We start from the raw sequence: 18,023 nt of genomic DNA on the forward strand, positions 1-18,023 counted from the left end.
TTAATATGAGTTTTAGAAATTTGATTTTATTAATAAATTTTGATTGGATGAATTATGAATGTATGGGAGTTTAGGGGCATTTTAAAAAAACTCACATCAATTTGAAATTCGACCTTTGATAAATGTGCCTTTTACAGTAGTCCAGTCCTTTTTGTGCGAATAAAAATCCGAATCATAAAATACTCCAGCTAAATGTATATTTAAATCTGTGACGAGACTTCAATAAAAAAACCAATTTCAAAAAAAAAAAGAAAATACTCCAGCTAAAACCTGTCGAGGTCATGCAAAAGTCACTGGCAGATGTCCTTGAATGTGTTTCTATATATCATGATTTGTGCTTGCTTTCGTCCAATAATCTGATAAATTTGAGTTGTTTTGCCGACAATTCAATTACATTTTTAGATTAAAAAAAACATTTATTAATGGTGTTTCAGCCTATAACGGTATATTATGTTGGTTAATTGTAAACTATATTGCATTGTTGTACTATTAATGTTTGATTAATAGATTATTAAAACAGAGCTGATCACATACAGTAACTCAAGGCTTTAATTTACTACAAAAAAAGTCCACTGAAAAGTACAAAATATTCTGTTACATGCAGTTTTTTTCCCTATATTCTCAAAAGCAGTGCACTTGTACTATTGCCAACAATTTTGTACAGTATATGGATCAAAACTGCACAGAGAAAGTCATTAGAATTAAAGCTGTTTGTTTGGAATTACAAGCAAATTTTTTACCTATCCATGAAATATACTGTATAGTTTCTTCTTTGGTTAACGGACTGCTACTGTTTGGCCCAAAATTTCACTTTGTTATATTACTAAAGCTGAGAAATGATTTTGAAACAATATCTACACATCTGGACATGGGGCAAGCTTTTTGACCAATCATAAATAGAGAAACCTAATTGGAGTAATGCCTGGTCTACTTATGTTTAGCAAACAGTGAAGTTTTACCGTAAAAATGACGCCCATAGATTCTTATGGGTGTAAAAATTTGTTGCACGTCAAATTTTTGTCTCGCAATTCTTGCATGTCAAAAATTTGTTATCCGCAGACTTTAATCTATTTTGAAAATGTTCGTGTACTAATAGAAAAGAGTCAGAAAAAACGAACTGCTGTTGATATAGGAGGGACTGAAATTATTTGAAGGTTTTGTTAGAATATACATTTTTGTAAGATGGCAGAAAGTTAGCTCTAATTTCAATTTGTGTTCAAAAGCTATGATGCTAAAGACATTGGTGTGAATGTTAGAAACAATGCAGCTGTTTGCTGCTAAACAATTGGCTCCCATACAAACTACAAATTAAATCTCCATAAAATTGAGATTCTTCCATAGGATCAAACATTTCAATTACATTTAATGCCAAATGAAATTAGAGGCATAGCATACCACAGACCTGACTAAACCTCACAAATTTAGATGTAGACACGTGCCAACATAATTGCAAGCAGATGACAATTTATATTTACATGTACATGTTACCATACCTCTACACCACCTGCATAAAAAAATGTATTTTCTTCTATAAAGTATTTATACCATACAAAATATCTTTTATTATCTAATTTAGGGTTACTTGGCTCTTTCTTCTCATATATCACCCTGGCTTATTTTCCTTTAAGCAACATTGCTTTGGAAGAATGAAAAATGTGCTGTGCCAAAAAGTGCCATCCATATATTCATTCCCACTGACAATCTAGTCACAATTATTGACATTTGATGGCATTTTAGAACTTTCATTATCTTTACTACATTAATAACTACTTCTTCTTACCACTGGAAACTTAATTTAATGAAGTTATCTAACAAAATATATTAAAGTATGGTGAAGGATTATTCCACTGCTGGTGGGAAGCAGACCTACAGAGTCTCCTAATCCTAATTATTACTTATTTCACCTATTTGTAAACAGTGCATGAACAATACTAAATGCACTATATGAAAATCTGTTTATCAGAATCAGAGCCAATTTTTGATTTATTTTGTTCTGCAAAAATCTACCTTTTTTTTAACAGGCCTATATTTTTTTGCACATGAATATCACCTGAGCTGTAGGCAAGGTTTCCCAAAAATTAGGACTGTGCCCACACTGTATTTACTTTTCAGCTGTAGATTGTGCTATTGTAACTGGATTTTTGTGTATCAAAAATTGGAGAGCACTTTAAGATGTAGCTTTATAAACTTAATTAATAAATTAGTATTAAGTACAAAAAAAACACTTAGGACTATATTATACTTATTTTCTTGGGTTTGAATGTTTAATAATTTAATGATGGAAAATGTTTGTTTTCGAGTAAAAACTATCCAAGACCATATTAATAAAAACTAAACACTTTTACAGTAATTATATTGATTAAATATGCAAAGCAAGGGGTAACCCCTGCACATATATAGGAAATACGCATAATCAGAAATTCCTTTGGACTGCAAGACGTAGCAGCAGGACTAATAATTCAGGTAGGACCGGTAACAACCTACGACTTGTTATATTTATATTTTGAAATGCAGTTCATAACATTATTTATAGGACGGATTCTAATCACTTGAAGCTTATAATTTAATCTTTTAAATAAATGTACTTATCACCAATGAAACCAGGAACATTGAATTGCTGCAAGGACTTGTGTGAACGAGGAAGTTCAACTGTAAAACAAACCTACATTGATGATCGGTTGAAGATAAATGAACCCTCATATCAGATTCAAAAACTGAGGCTGTAAATGAGATTTATATTATTATTTAAAGCTGAAATGTAAGACAAGAAATATTTTAAAGGCAGAAGTGATATGATTTTGCAAGGAATTGGATGTGTAAATATTACTCCATAGGCTTATAATGTGCTATTTTATTATAAAGAGAGAGATATCAGATAGGAAGGGTATTATATGAAGGTAGGGAGTTCCATTTTCAGCCTTTGATAATGGGGGGCCAAGTTGGGGCACATGCATCATGTAGACACAGGGGTTATTTAAAAAAAGCTTTAGTATATGGCATGTACTGGTCTTACATTCAATGATTTTTACAATCAACTTATTAAAAAGATCACTGTGTGAAAAATACAGAAGGTTCTCAATGGCAGCCAACTTTACCTAGGAGAAACAGCCAGGAGTGTAGCAAATGAGGAAGAAGAAGCAAAGTAGAACACTGACTGACAGTTTAATAGACATTTATGAAGAGTTTATTGGACCCCTAATATGAGTCTGCTATATGGTTTAGAAACTTGCAATTACATTATTGGACAAAGCTATATAATATAGATTTTTTACTTCATTTAAAGGGATACTGTCATGGGAAAACGTGTTTTCCAAATGCATCAGTTAATAGTGCTGCTCCAACAGTCTTATGCACTGAAATCTGTTTTTCAAAAGAGCAATCTGATTTTTTTTATATTTCATTTTGAAATTTTACATGGGGCTAGACATATTGTCAGTTTCCCAGGTGCCCCCAGTCATGTGACTTATGCTCTGATAAACTTCAGTCACTCTTTATTGCTGTTCTGCAAGTTGGAGTGATACCACCCCCCTTCACTCCGGCCACCCAGCAGCCTAACAATATAAAGATAACCAGATAGCAGCTCCCTTATACAAGATAACAGCTCCCTGGTAGATCTAAGAACAGCACTCAAGAGTAAAAATCCAAGTCCCACTGAAACACATTCAGTGACATTGAGCAGGAGAAACAGCCTGTGAGAAAGCAGTTCCATCCTAAAGTGCTGCTATATATGACCTCTCCATCTTTCAGATGGCCAAGTTTTGTGTTGAGATTTTTGTGTTTTTTACACTTAAATAATATCAATTTTTTCATGGTTTAGAGCAATTCGTTAAATAAGTTTTCGCAATAAAATTTTGACTCAGGGAAATGAAAAAAATGCAAATGTTAGTAAATTGGCCCCATAGCGTCTGAAAAAAAATTCATTGTAGAGGAAGACACAAAGCAGCAACATTTAAAGCAATGTACAGGCACAGGGAATGGGACAAAGTAAAGTCTCCCAGAATGAAAAGCAGTGTATATACCACCCATATTATTATTTGTTTTCCTCTTTTTGGAGAAATATGACACTAAGAGGCAGTTTTACAGTATTATTGGTCAAATTGAAAATTCTAATTCTCACAGTTATTAAAACTGTCAAATATGACTAGGGAGTTATTCAAATTTGATTCGAGTTTTTTTAAAAATTCTATCATATTCTGGCTCTTTAAGAATTCGAATTCAACTACTCGCCACCTAAAACCTGCCGAATTGCTGTTTAAGTCAATGTCAATGGGAGAAGTCCAGGGATCAATTAAGAGCTGTTTGCAGCCTTCCTGACATTCAAGTTTTTTTCGGATTAAAAACTCAAAGCAAGTTTGATTGAATTCAATTAAATTTTCAGGTCGTTTCAATTAATATGAGTTTTAAAAATTTGATTGTATTAATACATTTTGATTGGATGAATTATGAATTTATGGGAGTTTAGGGGCATTTTAAAAAAACTCACATGAATTTGAAATTCGACCTTTGATAAATGTGCCTCTTACAGTAGTCCAGTCCTTTCTGTATGAATAAAAATCCGAATCATAAAATACTCCAGCTAAAACCTGTCGAGGTCATGCAAAAGTCAAAAGTCAAAGGCAGATGTCCTTGAAGGTGTTTCTATATATCGTGATTTGTGCTTGCTTTCGTCCAATAATCCGATAAATTTGAGTTGTTTTGCCGACAATTCAATTAAATCTTTAGATTAAAAAAAAAATTTATTAATGGTGTTTCAGCCTATAACGGCATATTATGTTGGTTAATTGTAAACTATATGGCATTGTTGTACTATTAATGTTTGATTAATAGATTATTAAAACAGAGCTGATCACATACAGTAACTCAAGGCTTTTATTTACTACAAAAAAATTCCACTGAAACATACAAAATATTCTGTTACATGCAGTTTTTTTCCCTATATTCTCAAAAGCAGTGCACTTGTACTGTTGCCAACAATTTTGTACAGTATATGGATCAAAACTGCAAAGAGAAAGTCATTAGAATTAAAGCTGTTTGTTTGGAATTACAATTATTTTTACCTATCCATGAAATATACTGTATAGTTTCTTCTTTGGTTAAAGGACTGCTACTGTTTGGCTTAAAATTTAAATGTTATATTCCCAAAAATGAGAAATGATTTTGAAACACATCTACACATCTGGATATGGGGCAAGCTTTTTGACCAATCATAAATAGAGATACCTAATTGGAGTAATATGTGCCTGGTCTACTTATGTTTAGCAACCAGTGAAGTTTTACCGCAAAAATGATGCCCATAGATTCTAATGGGTGTAAAAATTTGTTGCACGTCAAAATTTTGTCTCGCAATTCTCACGTCAAAAATTTGTTATCCACAGACTTTACTCCATTTTGACAATTGTCGTGTACTAATAGAAAACAGTCAGAAAAAACGAACTGCTGTTTGGTTGCAATAAGTAACCACAACCCGGTCTAACCTTGCAGGTTTGTGTATAAGATAAATGGTAACAACAGCCTTTATTTCTAAGATCTCCTTTTAGGGTTGATATAGGAGGGACTGAAATTATTTGAAGGTTTTGTTAGAATATACATTTTTGTAAGATGGCAGAAAGTTAGCTCTAATTTCAATTTGTGTTCAAAAGCTATGATGCTAAAGACATTGGTCTGAATGTTAGAAATGTGTGAATGTTAGAAACAATGCAGTTGTGTGCTGCTAAATAATTGGCTCCCATACAAACTACAAATTAAATCTCCATAAAATTGAGATTCTAATTCCATAGGATCATACATTTCAATTACATTTAATGCCAAATGAAATTAGAGGCATATCATACCACAGACCTGACTAAACCTCACAAATTTATATATATACACTAAACAAAATGTAGAGATCAGTGATGGGCGAATTTGCGCCGTTTCGCTTCGCTGAAAAATTCGCGAATTTCGCGCGAAATTCGCGAAACGGCGAAAAATTCGCGAAACGGCGCCGGCGTCTCGTTTTTGACGCCGGCGCCCGTTTTTGACGCCGGCGCCCGTTTTTCCAACGCCGGCGCCCGTTTTTGGCGCCGGCGACTTTTTTCGGAAATTTTTTTTTTTGACGCCGGCGAATTTTTACCGCGAATTTTCGCGGGCGTTTCGCGAATTTATTCGCTCGGCGCGAATCGCGCAAATTCGCCGCGAATTCGCGCCTGGCGAATAAATTCGCCCATCACTAGTAGAGATACGTGCCAACATAATTGCAAGCAGATGACAATTTACATTTACATGTACATGTTACCATACCTCTACACCACCTGCATAAAAAATGCCTTTTCTTCTACCGGCTATAAAGTATTTATACCATACAAAATATCTTTTATTATCTAATTTAGGCTCACTTGGCTCTTTCTTCTCATATGTCATCCTGGCTTATTTTCCTCTAAGCAACATTCCTTTGGAAGAATGAAAAATGTATTGTGCCATCCATATATTCATTCTCACTTACAATCTAGTCACAATTATTGACATTTGATGGCATTTTAGAACTTTCATTATCTTTACTACTTTAATAACTACTTCTTACCACTGGAAACTTAATTTAATGAAGTTATCTAACAAAATATATTAAAGTATGGTGAGGGATTATTCCACTGCTGGTGGGAAGCAGACCTACAGGGTCTCCTAATCCTAATTATTACTTATTTCCCCTATTTGTAAACAGTACATGAACAATTCTACATGCACTGTATAAAATTCTGTTTATCAGAATCAGAGCCAATTTTTGATTTATTTTGTACTGCAAAAATCTACATTTTTTTTTAACAGGCCAATATTTTTTTGCACATGAATATCACCTGAGCTGTAGGCAAGGTTTCCCAAAAATTAGGACAGTGCCCACACGGTATTTACTATTCAGCTCTAGACTGTGCTATTGTAACTGGATTTTTGTGTATCAAAAATTGGAGAGCACTTTAAGATGTAGCTTTATAAACTTGATTAATAAATTAGTACAGGTATTGGACCTATTATCCGGAATCATCAGGACCTGGGGCTTTCCGGATAACGGGGCTTTCCGTAATTTGGATCTTCACACCTTAAGACTTCTAGAAAATCATGAAAACATTAGATAAACCCAATGGGCTGGTTTTGCTTCCAATAAGGATTAATTATATCTTAGTTGGGATCAAGTACAAGGTACTGTTTTCTTACTACTGAGAAAAAGGAAATCATTTTTAAAATTTTGAATTATTTGATAATTATGGAGTCTATGGGTGACGGCCTTTCTGTAATTTGGAACTTTCTGGATAATGGGTTTCCGGATAACGGATCCCATACCTGTATTAGGTACAAAAAAATCACTTAAGACTGTATTATACTTATTTTCTTGGGTTTGCATGTTTAATAATTTAATGGTGGAAAATGTCTGTTTTCCAGTAAAAACTATCCAAGACCATATGAATAAAAACTCAACACTTTTACAGTAATTATATTGATTAAATATGCAAAGCAAGGGCAAACCCCTGCAGATATAAAGGAAATACGCATAATCAGTAATTCCTTTGGACTGCAAGACGTAGCAGCAGGACTAATAATTCAGGTAGGACCGGTAACAACCTACGACTTGTTATATTTATATTTTGAAATGCAGTTCATAACATTATTTATAGGACGGACTCTAATCACTTGAAGCTTATAATTTAATATTTTAAATAAATGTACTAATCACCACTGAAACCAGGAACATTGAATTGCTGCAAGGACTTGTGTGAATGAGGAAGTTCAACTGTAAAACAAGCTACATTGATGAATGAACCCTCATAGATTCAAAAACTGAGGCTGTAAATGAGATTTCTATTATTATTTAAAGCTGAAAATTAAGACAAGAAATATTTTAAAGGCAGAAGTGATATGATTTTGCAAGGAATTGGATGTGTAAATATTACTCCATAGGCTTATAATGTGCCATTTTATTATAAAGAGAGAGATATCAGATAGGAAGGGTATTATATGAAGGTAGGGAGTTCCATTTTCAGCCTTTGATAATGGGGGGCCAAGTTGGGGCACATGCATCATGTAAACACAACACAGGGGTTATTTAAAAAAAGCTTTAGTATATGGCATGTACTGGTCTTACATTCAATGATTTTTACAATCAACTTATTAAAAAGACCACTGTGTGAAAAATACAGAAGGTTCTCAATGGCAGCCAACTTTACCTAGGAGAAACAGCCGGGAGTGTAGCTACTGAGGAAGAAGAGGCAAAGTAGAACACTGACTGACAGTTTAATACACATTTATGAAGAGTTTTTTGGAGCCCTAATATGATTTTGCTATATGGCTCAGAAAATTGCAATTACATTTTTGGATAAAACGATATAAAATAGATTTGTTTACTTCATTTAATGGGATACTGTCATGGGAAAACATGTTTTTTCCAAATGCATCAGTTAATAGTGCTGCTCCAACAGACTTATGCACTGAAATCTGTTTTTTTTAAAAGAGTAATCTGGTTTTTTTTATATTTAATTTTCAAATTTTACATGGGGTTAGACATATTGTCAGTTTCTCATGTGCCCCCAGTCATGTGACTTATGCTCTGATAAACTTCAGTCACTCTTTACTGCTGTACTGCAAGTTGGAGTGATACCACCCCCTTCCGTACGGCCACCCAGCAGCCTAACAATGGGAAGGTAACCAGATAGCAGCTCCATAATACAAGATAACACCTCCCTGGTAGATCTAAGAACAGCACTCAAAAATCCAGTAAAAATCCAGTGACATTGAACAGGAGAAACAACAGCCTGCCAGAAAGCAGTTCCATCCTAAAGTGCTGGCTCTTTCTAAAAGCACATGACCAGGCAAATTGACCTGAGATGGCTGCCTACACACCAATATGGTAGAGTGAATTATTTGCAGTGTAAAGAGTGTAATTTAGAAATAAAAACTACACCATAAAAATTATGACAGAATACTTTAAGAAACATTGTTCAAATTTACCTTAGGCAATGAATTAGTTCTGAACAAAAATATTTCCTTTAATATTAAAAAAAAATCAAATATCTGTTGGTTATGGGCTACTTGAAAGTAGGCTTTAAAGGTAGAGGGAAATTAAAAAGAATAGCTATTTAACTCATACCACTGTTTTTGCTTTCTCTCTTTAGTAAGTGTCATTGTTTTCAATTTTCAGATCAATTATGGACATAAAGAAAGCCTCAGAAAACCTTTGCTTTTATTTGTGGGACTATCTCTATGCTAATGGCGGAGCAGCAAACATTGACACAACAGCTATAAGTTATGTTACTTTTGGGATCTTTGTTCTGACTAGTGTTATTGGACTTTTAGGCAATGCCATTGTCATCTACATCACAGGGTTCAAAATTAAAAAGCAAAAATCCAAAATTTGGTTCCTCAACATGGCTGTAGCTGATTTTCTATTTCTTTTGTGGTTGCCACTTGATGCAACTAATGCGATAACAGGTAACTGGCCTTTTGGATCCTATGCATGTAAACTTTATCATTTCTTTTCAACATTCAACATGTACACAAGTATTTTCATCATGACAGCCCTCAATGTTGATCGTGCCATATCAGTGGCCAAACCATTGTGGCATCACAAGTTTGTTACTCAAACCATTTGTTACAGGACCTGCACATGTATTTGGATACTAACGGCTCTGTCTAGTCTTCCGGCACTTTTTGTAAGTGCTGTATATAATACAGGAGGTAATCAAACAGTGTGTTCTTTGCTAATTCTTGGACAGGATGACCAGGAATACAGTAACAGCACTGCAAAAAAAGATGTGTTTAGCTATGCTGGGAGCAGCTTGTCAATATCTAACACGACAAGCAATACAAATAATGATCATGGGACATTCATCAGGTTTCCACATCTGCGAGAACAGTGTATAGACAATGAGTGTTGTGCCAATGAAGAGACAGTGGCAATATGGTCTGCAGCCATATCTAAGACACTTTATTTTATAATCTCTATTGTGGTCATTGGATATTTCATCCCACTCTGTGTTATCCTTATCTCCAATGGAGTAATTTTTTGTCAGATATGGAAATCTCAGTCAACAAAGACCTCTAGAGCATATCAAATCACAGTTTCAGTAGTACTGGTCTATTTCATAACATGGACACCACTGATTATAGCTTACATTGTTTTCTTGACAGCAATGACTACTATGAATATTTCACTGGTCTTCAACGTTAGTGTGTTTTTGACTCTCTTGAATAGCATTGCCTATACCAACAGCTGCCTGAACCCGATTATATACGTGCTGATAGGAAAGCAAGCTCGAGACATTTTATTGGTTTCCATAAAGAGTTTAACGTTAAAAGAGTTTAATACCAGTTCAAAGAGGAGCACGAATGAGCGCACAGAGAAATTAACACTGAGCAGTTCAACTAGGACAACTAATGAGGGAAAAACAACATAGAGAAGTAAATATAACACCAAATTCCAAGTTTTTCCATTCACATTCTAAGTGTTCTACATTTGCAACTGAATATGGCTTTAAACAACACTGTGCTTTAAATATTTCAAACATTACAAAACAATATAGTTATAGATGTTGCAGATAATTAGACACTAGAGATTAGAAGAAAATAGGTTCCATCTTAAAACATGAGGGTGCCGTGCTCTACAACAAAGAACCCTTGGCCAGTGTGTTTTTTTTTATAAAAAGGCACACCACCCTAGGCAAAAAATTTCGAGATTATTCTTACTGGGGGTGCCCAACAATTTGGCAGCTCTAAGCTATACGCATACATATATTGAGCCAAAACCTTAGAACAAATTATGGTGCATACAAAAGAATGTTGATTGAAAACAAAAAATTATGTTTTCATTTTAACCCAGGCACTATTATGCACACACAGTTTTAAGTGCGTACAGTAAAGATAATTCAATCTAACGTTGCACCTTAACCATTTTAGAAAAAATACCCTGTATTTGATATGTGATAAAAGCATGATGTCATATAAAGACATCAGTGGTACATTCGTCAGGTTAGAACCATACAATTGTTTTGGAGGGACACATCTGTCCCACATATTTATGGTTGGAAAGTAATGGAACAGTGTATGAAGACTAAAGGCATGATGTAATAAAAGTCACAAAGTTTACCTCAGTTCTAGAACCCAAATAGATCAAATAGTGATGGACGAATTTATTCACCAGGCATGTATTTGCGGCAAATTTCCATATTTCGCCAACATCGAGTGTTTTTGCGAAACTGCTACAAAAATTAGCCGTGGGAAATTTGCTGCAACAAAAAAAATTGACGCTCGTCCCCTTAGGGGACACCTGTGATCTTCTTTTGTTTGTTTGTTTGCTTTCTGTTTAATGATTGCTCTTCCAAAAACATCATTATTAATAATGACTTTCTTTAACAGTAACATTCATATTCTGATGTGTATGGAACGGATTGTTTAATTAATACATGTAGTTCATGTACCTGTTCCTGTTATCATACAGGTATAGGAAGAGAGGGTTTTGATCAATAAAAATTCTCTGGTTCCCATCTCACTATTTATTTAGTATTTATGCAAGTGCATATACTTTCAAAAACAGGAGGTTTGAATTCAAAATTGTCACACCACCATACCACAACAAAGTAAACCCCATATAATGGTCCCTAACTATTTAACTCTGGTTATATTTGGTAGGATGACAACTCCTACAAACCTAACCTGCATGATAGCATTTTTTGGCAAATGTGTCTCCTGACCAAGAGTTGTTTACCTTGTATGGTGAGATATCCACTGAAATTCAATACACCCTCGCACTCATTCAATATCACCATTAGGGTAGAATAAAATACCAAGAGTCATTGAAAAATGTTCAAATTCCCTTCTTTTTTTACTTAGGGACATCCTAACATGGGCAATGATTTGTAATGACTAACTGCATAAAATCTCATTATCCCTTTAGAGAATTTTTTGCTCAGTATAAAAGTTAACATTTCATTATCCAATAAATGTATAATTTTACAATATATGTACTTTTATTTTGGAAACAGCATTTTTGCTTAATTACTGTGTTTTTCAAAAAGGTGTTTTTGGCGTCCTTATGGCTGCTATAAATCATGTAGACATTAGATTAGTTACCATCAAGTAAAAGTTACTGTTTTATTATGAAAGAGAAAAGGAAAATCATAAAATAAAAATTTTTAATAAGGGGTTTCTTGATAATAGAGTCAATATCTGTAGAGGCAAAATAAAACTTTTTAATAGCACCTATTTTGTCAAAGACAAGCAGTAAAAATGACAATTGCTTCATGTTTCAAGGTTATTGCTAGAATGATGAAATACTGTACTATACTCGTTTTTGTCTCTGAAACATTGTATTGATGAGCAGGACAGTTTTCTCTCTATTGTAACACCCAGTTTGCATCCATAATTCCCAGTAAACACCAACACAAATAGAAAGTCAATCCAGATTTTAAACTGGTCTGGAATAAATTGGAAGTTAATGCAGAAAATGGAATGATGGGCAATAACAAATTATGATACATTGCAATATAAACTATTTAAATACATACTGGCATTTGAATGTAACAATAAGTTAAATTAACACCTAATATCCAGTATACACGTGGGAGCTCTCCTAAGGTTCTAAAAGCCTGCAATGTTGGGGTCCTTAAACAAGAGTTAACTTTCAGAATGTCAGAGCTTTGTACTGGATATTTAGATAGCTGGTTTTAAATGGGAAGTTCATCTTATAATTATCTTTTAGTATGCTTACTGAGACAAGATCCCACTGGTATTCCTTGTACATTTTTGTGGCTCAATATCTTGTTCCGCCACTTTCAAGAACCTCAAAGCAATTTTAATACTTGTCTTTTTATTAGGTCCCTCTCGTATTCTTCTTACCATTTGTCATTCATACCACCCCCATTTTGGCTAGCATTAGGGGTACCACTTTATATTCCAAATCACAGACCTGAAGAGCAAAATAATTAATAAACACAGAAACCACAAAAAACATATGAATTGCTCAGTAAATGTAAATTTTAAGATGAATAGTAATAAATATAAACTAATGGCTTAATAGAGCTCATTTCAAAACTGCAAGTACAAAGGGCTAAAATAGACACAAATGTGTGTGTATATTTATTTTATTCACAAAGTGAAGGGTTAACATGCCTACGTGCCGACCCTTGTAGGCCTCTGTACTTGTTTTTCTGTACGACCCTGTACTGTCTCTTCTTAGACAACCTTGCATAAGTATCATCATATACTATAAACAATATTATCAGCTTGCCTCAGACAAAATATCTTAGCTAACGCGCATGCACATATTTGTCTCTTTTTTCTATCGTCCATCCTGAAGGATATACCTATTACAGACATATTACTATGCTAATAACTATGCTGATACGTCACTATATTGGGACGTCTTTACCTATATAAGCCTATGTTTGACCTTCAATAAACGGAACTTGTTATTCTGATCCACTCGTTGGTGTTTCTTTGTGCAAGTTCCCCGGATCCGGAATACTAGGCATTGTTGGTCAGACTAAATCCAAAGGTTCCAGTAGCAGTCGGTTCGTTGTCCCCTTCAGTCTGGTGTCAGAAGCGGTTACAGCAAGCGGCACAGAAAGGTACTTCCCGAATTACAATGTGTCCTAGGTGATGTATGGGCTTTATCACCGACGGACATTTAGTTGATGTCATCCATCCCACCTGTGTCCAAACAAGTAGACCCACGGGCCCCCCCTGCCCAAACTCTCACAGCACCCACTGTACAGGGCGCAAGGAGAGGGGATTCGCCCAGTCATTCAAGGGTTACTTGACAGGGGAGTGTTAATTCACAAGATCAACCCATCTTGCCAATTAAAAAGCCCGGCAAGAATGAGTGGTGTTTTGTTCAGGATCTCACAGCAGGATCTCAAAGTTGTTATTGCATCCCATCCGGTAGTGCCTAATCTGACTACCAAAGCAGGTTGCAAAATTCCAGAAGGTGATGTTTCTAAAGTAGGTCCATATGAATATGTACCAGTATGTATTGACATGTTCTCAGGATGGCCTGAGGCATGGCCAAGTTGCTAAGGCTACAACAAAAGCAACTGCTAAGAAACTTTAAATGAGGTAATGTGTAGGTATTCTTTACCAACCTATATTGAAAGTAACAGGGGTACACATTTTACAGGGCAGATGTCTTAAATAAAAATAACCCTCAGAGCTTTGGGAAGGTTGAAAGCCTAAATGGTGTTATATAGAATACAATTTAATAGATTCTGAAAGAAACATTAAAATCTTGGGTTAACTTCCTTCCATTGCTTTGTTTTCAATATGCACTAATCCAAGAGGCCTGTCACCCTATGACATTCTGTTTGGGTCAGCCCTAAGAATGGGATTGTATATGTAGCTGTTGTACAGAAATGTCTAAATGAAATACACAAATATGTTTTTGATTCTATTCCAGATCCAAATGTGAATACTGGTTCACACTATCTTAAACCGGGTGACTGGGTAGTGATTAAAAAGCATGTGAGGAACAGCTTGGACCAAAGGTTTGAAGGTCCTTTCTAAGTGCAATCAGTAATACCTACTTTAGTAAAATTACATAACAAAGATATATAGATACATGTTTCAAATTGTAGTAGAGCAAGTGTACCCGACAAGCATGTATTTGTATTTTGAGTAGTGCTGATTTTTGGTTTCGTTCATATGTCCTTTAGCAAAAGTAATTTTTATGAACAATCAAATCATTACATAACTTTACAAAAAAAGAATAACTAAGGGAGCCAATAAAACTAACTGTTGGGTGTGTGGCATTAGGCCAACTGATTCAATGGGACTACCCATGGTAGTTTTCCCAATTTCTGCTCATAAACTAGTTTAACAATAACAATTATTATTTATATACGGCTTGGAAAATAGCACTATTAAAGCATTAAACATGTTTAAATGACACATGGAAAATAATGATTGGTCTAAGTGTGTTTTTACAGGCAACTAAAGATGAAGCTAATGAATTTAGCATCGAGCAGAAGATGGTATTTATAAAACAACTCTTAATATGACAGATACTAACTTTAAGAAAAGTATAGAGTGTTGGAACCTATTCTATTCTAAAATAAAATTAGCTATTTATGGATTAATAACATAGAAATCTACCTACTACTTTATATGTGGTACATGGGCTTATGTTTGGTTACCAGAGAATAGCTATGGTACCTGTATTATTGCTACTTCAGCTCCTGCCATAGCAATTGTAGATTAGGATAATGTAACAGCAACTATTTTTTTTAATATCACGCCACAATCTTTTTAAGAGAATTGTTTACCATAGTAAAGTTTAATATTTTTTGGGGAATTGTAAATAAGAGTTACAATATGAAACAAGGGCAATTAGGCATAAGGGGTGGAACCCTTTTAAAGGTTAGAAAATAATCGTAGCAGGGGATGCAGGTATATATGGCCCTGGCCTAGCCACACGCCAGTATAAATCTCAGAAAAGAAAGTATTGCCAATACCTGTATTTGATTTCAACGGGGTGCTCCCACTTTTATTCAAGGTGCTTCCAGACACTTAACAATGGATCAAACGTTTCGGGACCGCATGGCCCTTCCTCAGTGATGAGGGGAAGGGCCATGCGGTCCCGAAACGTTTGATCCATTGTTAAGTGTCTGGAAGCACCTTGAATAAAAGTGGGAGCACCCCGTTGAAATCAAATACAGGTATTGGCAATACTTTCTTTTCTGACCCTTTTAAAGGTTTCCATTTTAGTGATATATTTAGTTTTACTTAAGCAAGATAGTGTTTTCTTGTTCATGGTTTTCATTATATTGCTATAATTTTATGCCCTTTATAAACTTACAGTGTTTATAATTTCTCAAAGTACAAAACCTAAGGCTAAACAAATCTACCGTGTCAGGATTTAAGATCCTGACTCTGAAATTCTTTATAAAAGTAGTTTCTAACATTATAATTTGTTTACTTCTATAGAACAACTGAGCATGTGGAAGATTTTGGCACTCGTTTTTCTTGCTACATGTTTATGATGATGATGATTTCAAATGTACACTCTTTATTGATAATTCAAAATCGGTGATAGATGGGAACCATTCTTATTTCACAGTTAACTTTAATTACGGACGTCTTTTCCATGTCTCTTTCCAAAGCACTTTAAAGAAAATGTTTGCTGACACCTGTCTCTACAAGAACACGACTATATCATGGGAGATGCAAGTATACTAAGTTCATCACTTCTAAGAACTATAAGTGGGACAATATCTTTGCAGATGCTTTTATTCAAACCATCTTTTCTAAACGGCACTGGAACATGGATAAAGAGACTTGTGTTTACTAAACGCAATATTTCAAAATACATGGCATGGAATCTTTTGGGTGTTGGTTGAATTAGATATGTAATACTTCATGATAATTCTTTTAAACTGAAGTAGTTTGTATAGTTAGGCAAATAACAAGATTGAGATGGATTAGGAATTCTCCAGCATGTAGTTGTGTTAATTCTGCTGGTCAAGAATGAGTTCTTGGTTTTGAAGACAGGCCTAGCCCCTCTTCAGAGCATAGTAGTCTCAATACAGTTATTTGCATTTAGGTGAGTTTATAGTTTAGGTTAATTTTACCTATTGCCAATTATCAACTCCCTGTTTCTCTGTTTCGTTCACTTATTCATCATCATACTGACACTGTTGCTGCATATCGCAAACACACTGATAAATTTTATGATACTGTTGTTAAAACTGTTGCTACCAAACACAGATTAATTTCTTTAGGTTCTCGGTTACAAGATGATTTACAACACCATTGTTATGATGTGCTTACTGGTTGGTCACCTACTGGTTCTGCTATCATGCATTCTATTTTTTATCCCCTTGTTATTGTTACAGTCATTCTTGTTCTTCTTGTTATTTTCAATTTATATCTTTCCTGTTCTTTTAGGAAGCATATCTGCTCTATGATACGTACTTCAGAAAATTCTCAGTTGAAGAAAATACATTCTCATATGTCTTTTTCCCATTAGATGATCATGTTATGATCAAAGAGGGGTTTGAAGGGTTAACATGCCTACGTGCCGACCCTTGTAGGCCTCTGTACTTGTTTTTCTGTACGACCCTGTACTGTCTCTTCTTACACAACCTTGCATAAGTGTCATCATGTACTATAAACAATATTATCAGCTTGCCTCAGACAAAATATCTTAGCTAACGCGCATGCACATATTTGTCTCTTTTTTCTATCTTGTCCATCCTGAAGGATATACCTATTACAGACATATACTATGCTAATAACTATGCTGATACGTCTTGGGACGTCTTTACTTATAACCTATATAAGCCTATGTTTGACCTTCAATAAACGGAACTTGTTTTTCTGATCCACTCGTCGGTGTTTCTTTGTGCAAGTTCCCCGGATCTGGAATACTAGGCATTGTTGGTCAGACGAAATCCAAAGGTTCCAGTAGCAGTCGGTTCGTTGTCCCCTTCACAAAGGTACTTACTTCTCTACACATTCCTATTGGAGCTAGTTATGTAAGTTATTAGGTTTATTTAAAGCAACCAAGAACAAAGGAAAACCTGCCACTTGCCTTCAGCTGATGCAAATTCTATGGTACCCCAGCTACAAACCCAACTGGCTTGCATCCAGTGAATCAGATGCTAATGCCGTTACTCACACCATGCACATAAGCACACCAAAAGTGGCACCATGCCCGCCAATTTGCCATATTGGCACATCACTCAGCAGTTGCAATACACGCTATTTAGGGGCTTCCTGTTATGACAGTGGAATTCAGCTAAAATTGCTACATGGTGGATACATTTTGAACATGAGCTCATGTAAGCCTAGAGTGTGATGTATATGAGCAAACATACAGCACTGGTTTAGCCAAGGCACAAGCAACAGACTCTGATTCATCCTTCTGCTTTTAGATTCTAACAGAGATGATGGAGATGATCACTCAAAATTTCTGCTCTGCCATAAGCAAATACCTTTCAGACATGGAAAATTCAACTAACAGTGATACAGTGATTTGGCACAGCAGCTTCATTGTGATTCTGTTAGCCTAC

General features: G+C 34.9%; 1 protein-coding gene across 1 annotated transcript; it reads left to right on the forward strand.

The window, feature by feature from the left end:
• The first annotated feature begins 9,170 nt into the window (after positions 1-9,170).
• LOC108704595 (C3a anaphylatoxin chemotactic receptor) lies at positions 9,171-10,418 on the forward strand. The gene has a single exon (XM_018241215.1). It carries the CDS (start codon positions 9,171-9,173, stop codon positions 10,416-10,418), a length of 1,248 nt encoding a protein of 415 aa, XP_018096704.1.
• Positions 10,419-18,023: the final 7,605 nt, after the last annotated feature.

The sequence above is a fragment of the Xenopus laevis genome, chromosome 9_10L (assembly GCF_017654675.1).
Source record: "Xenopus laevis strain J_2021 chromosome 9_10L, Xenopus_laevis_v10.1, whole genome shotgun sequence".
Taxonomy (NCBI): Eukaryota; Metazoa; Chordata; class Amphibia; order Anura; family Pipidae; genus Xenopus; species Xenopus laevis.

What these genes read in the sequence shown, in the direction of transcription:
- LOC108704595 (XM_018241215.1), top strand. Translation starts at nt 9,171, where the DNA reads ATGGACATAAAGAAAGCCTCAGAAAACCTTTGCTTTTATTTGTGGGAC.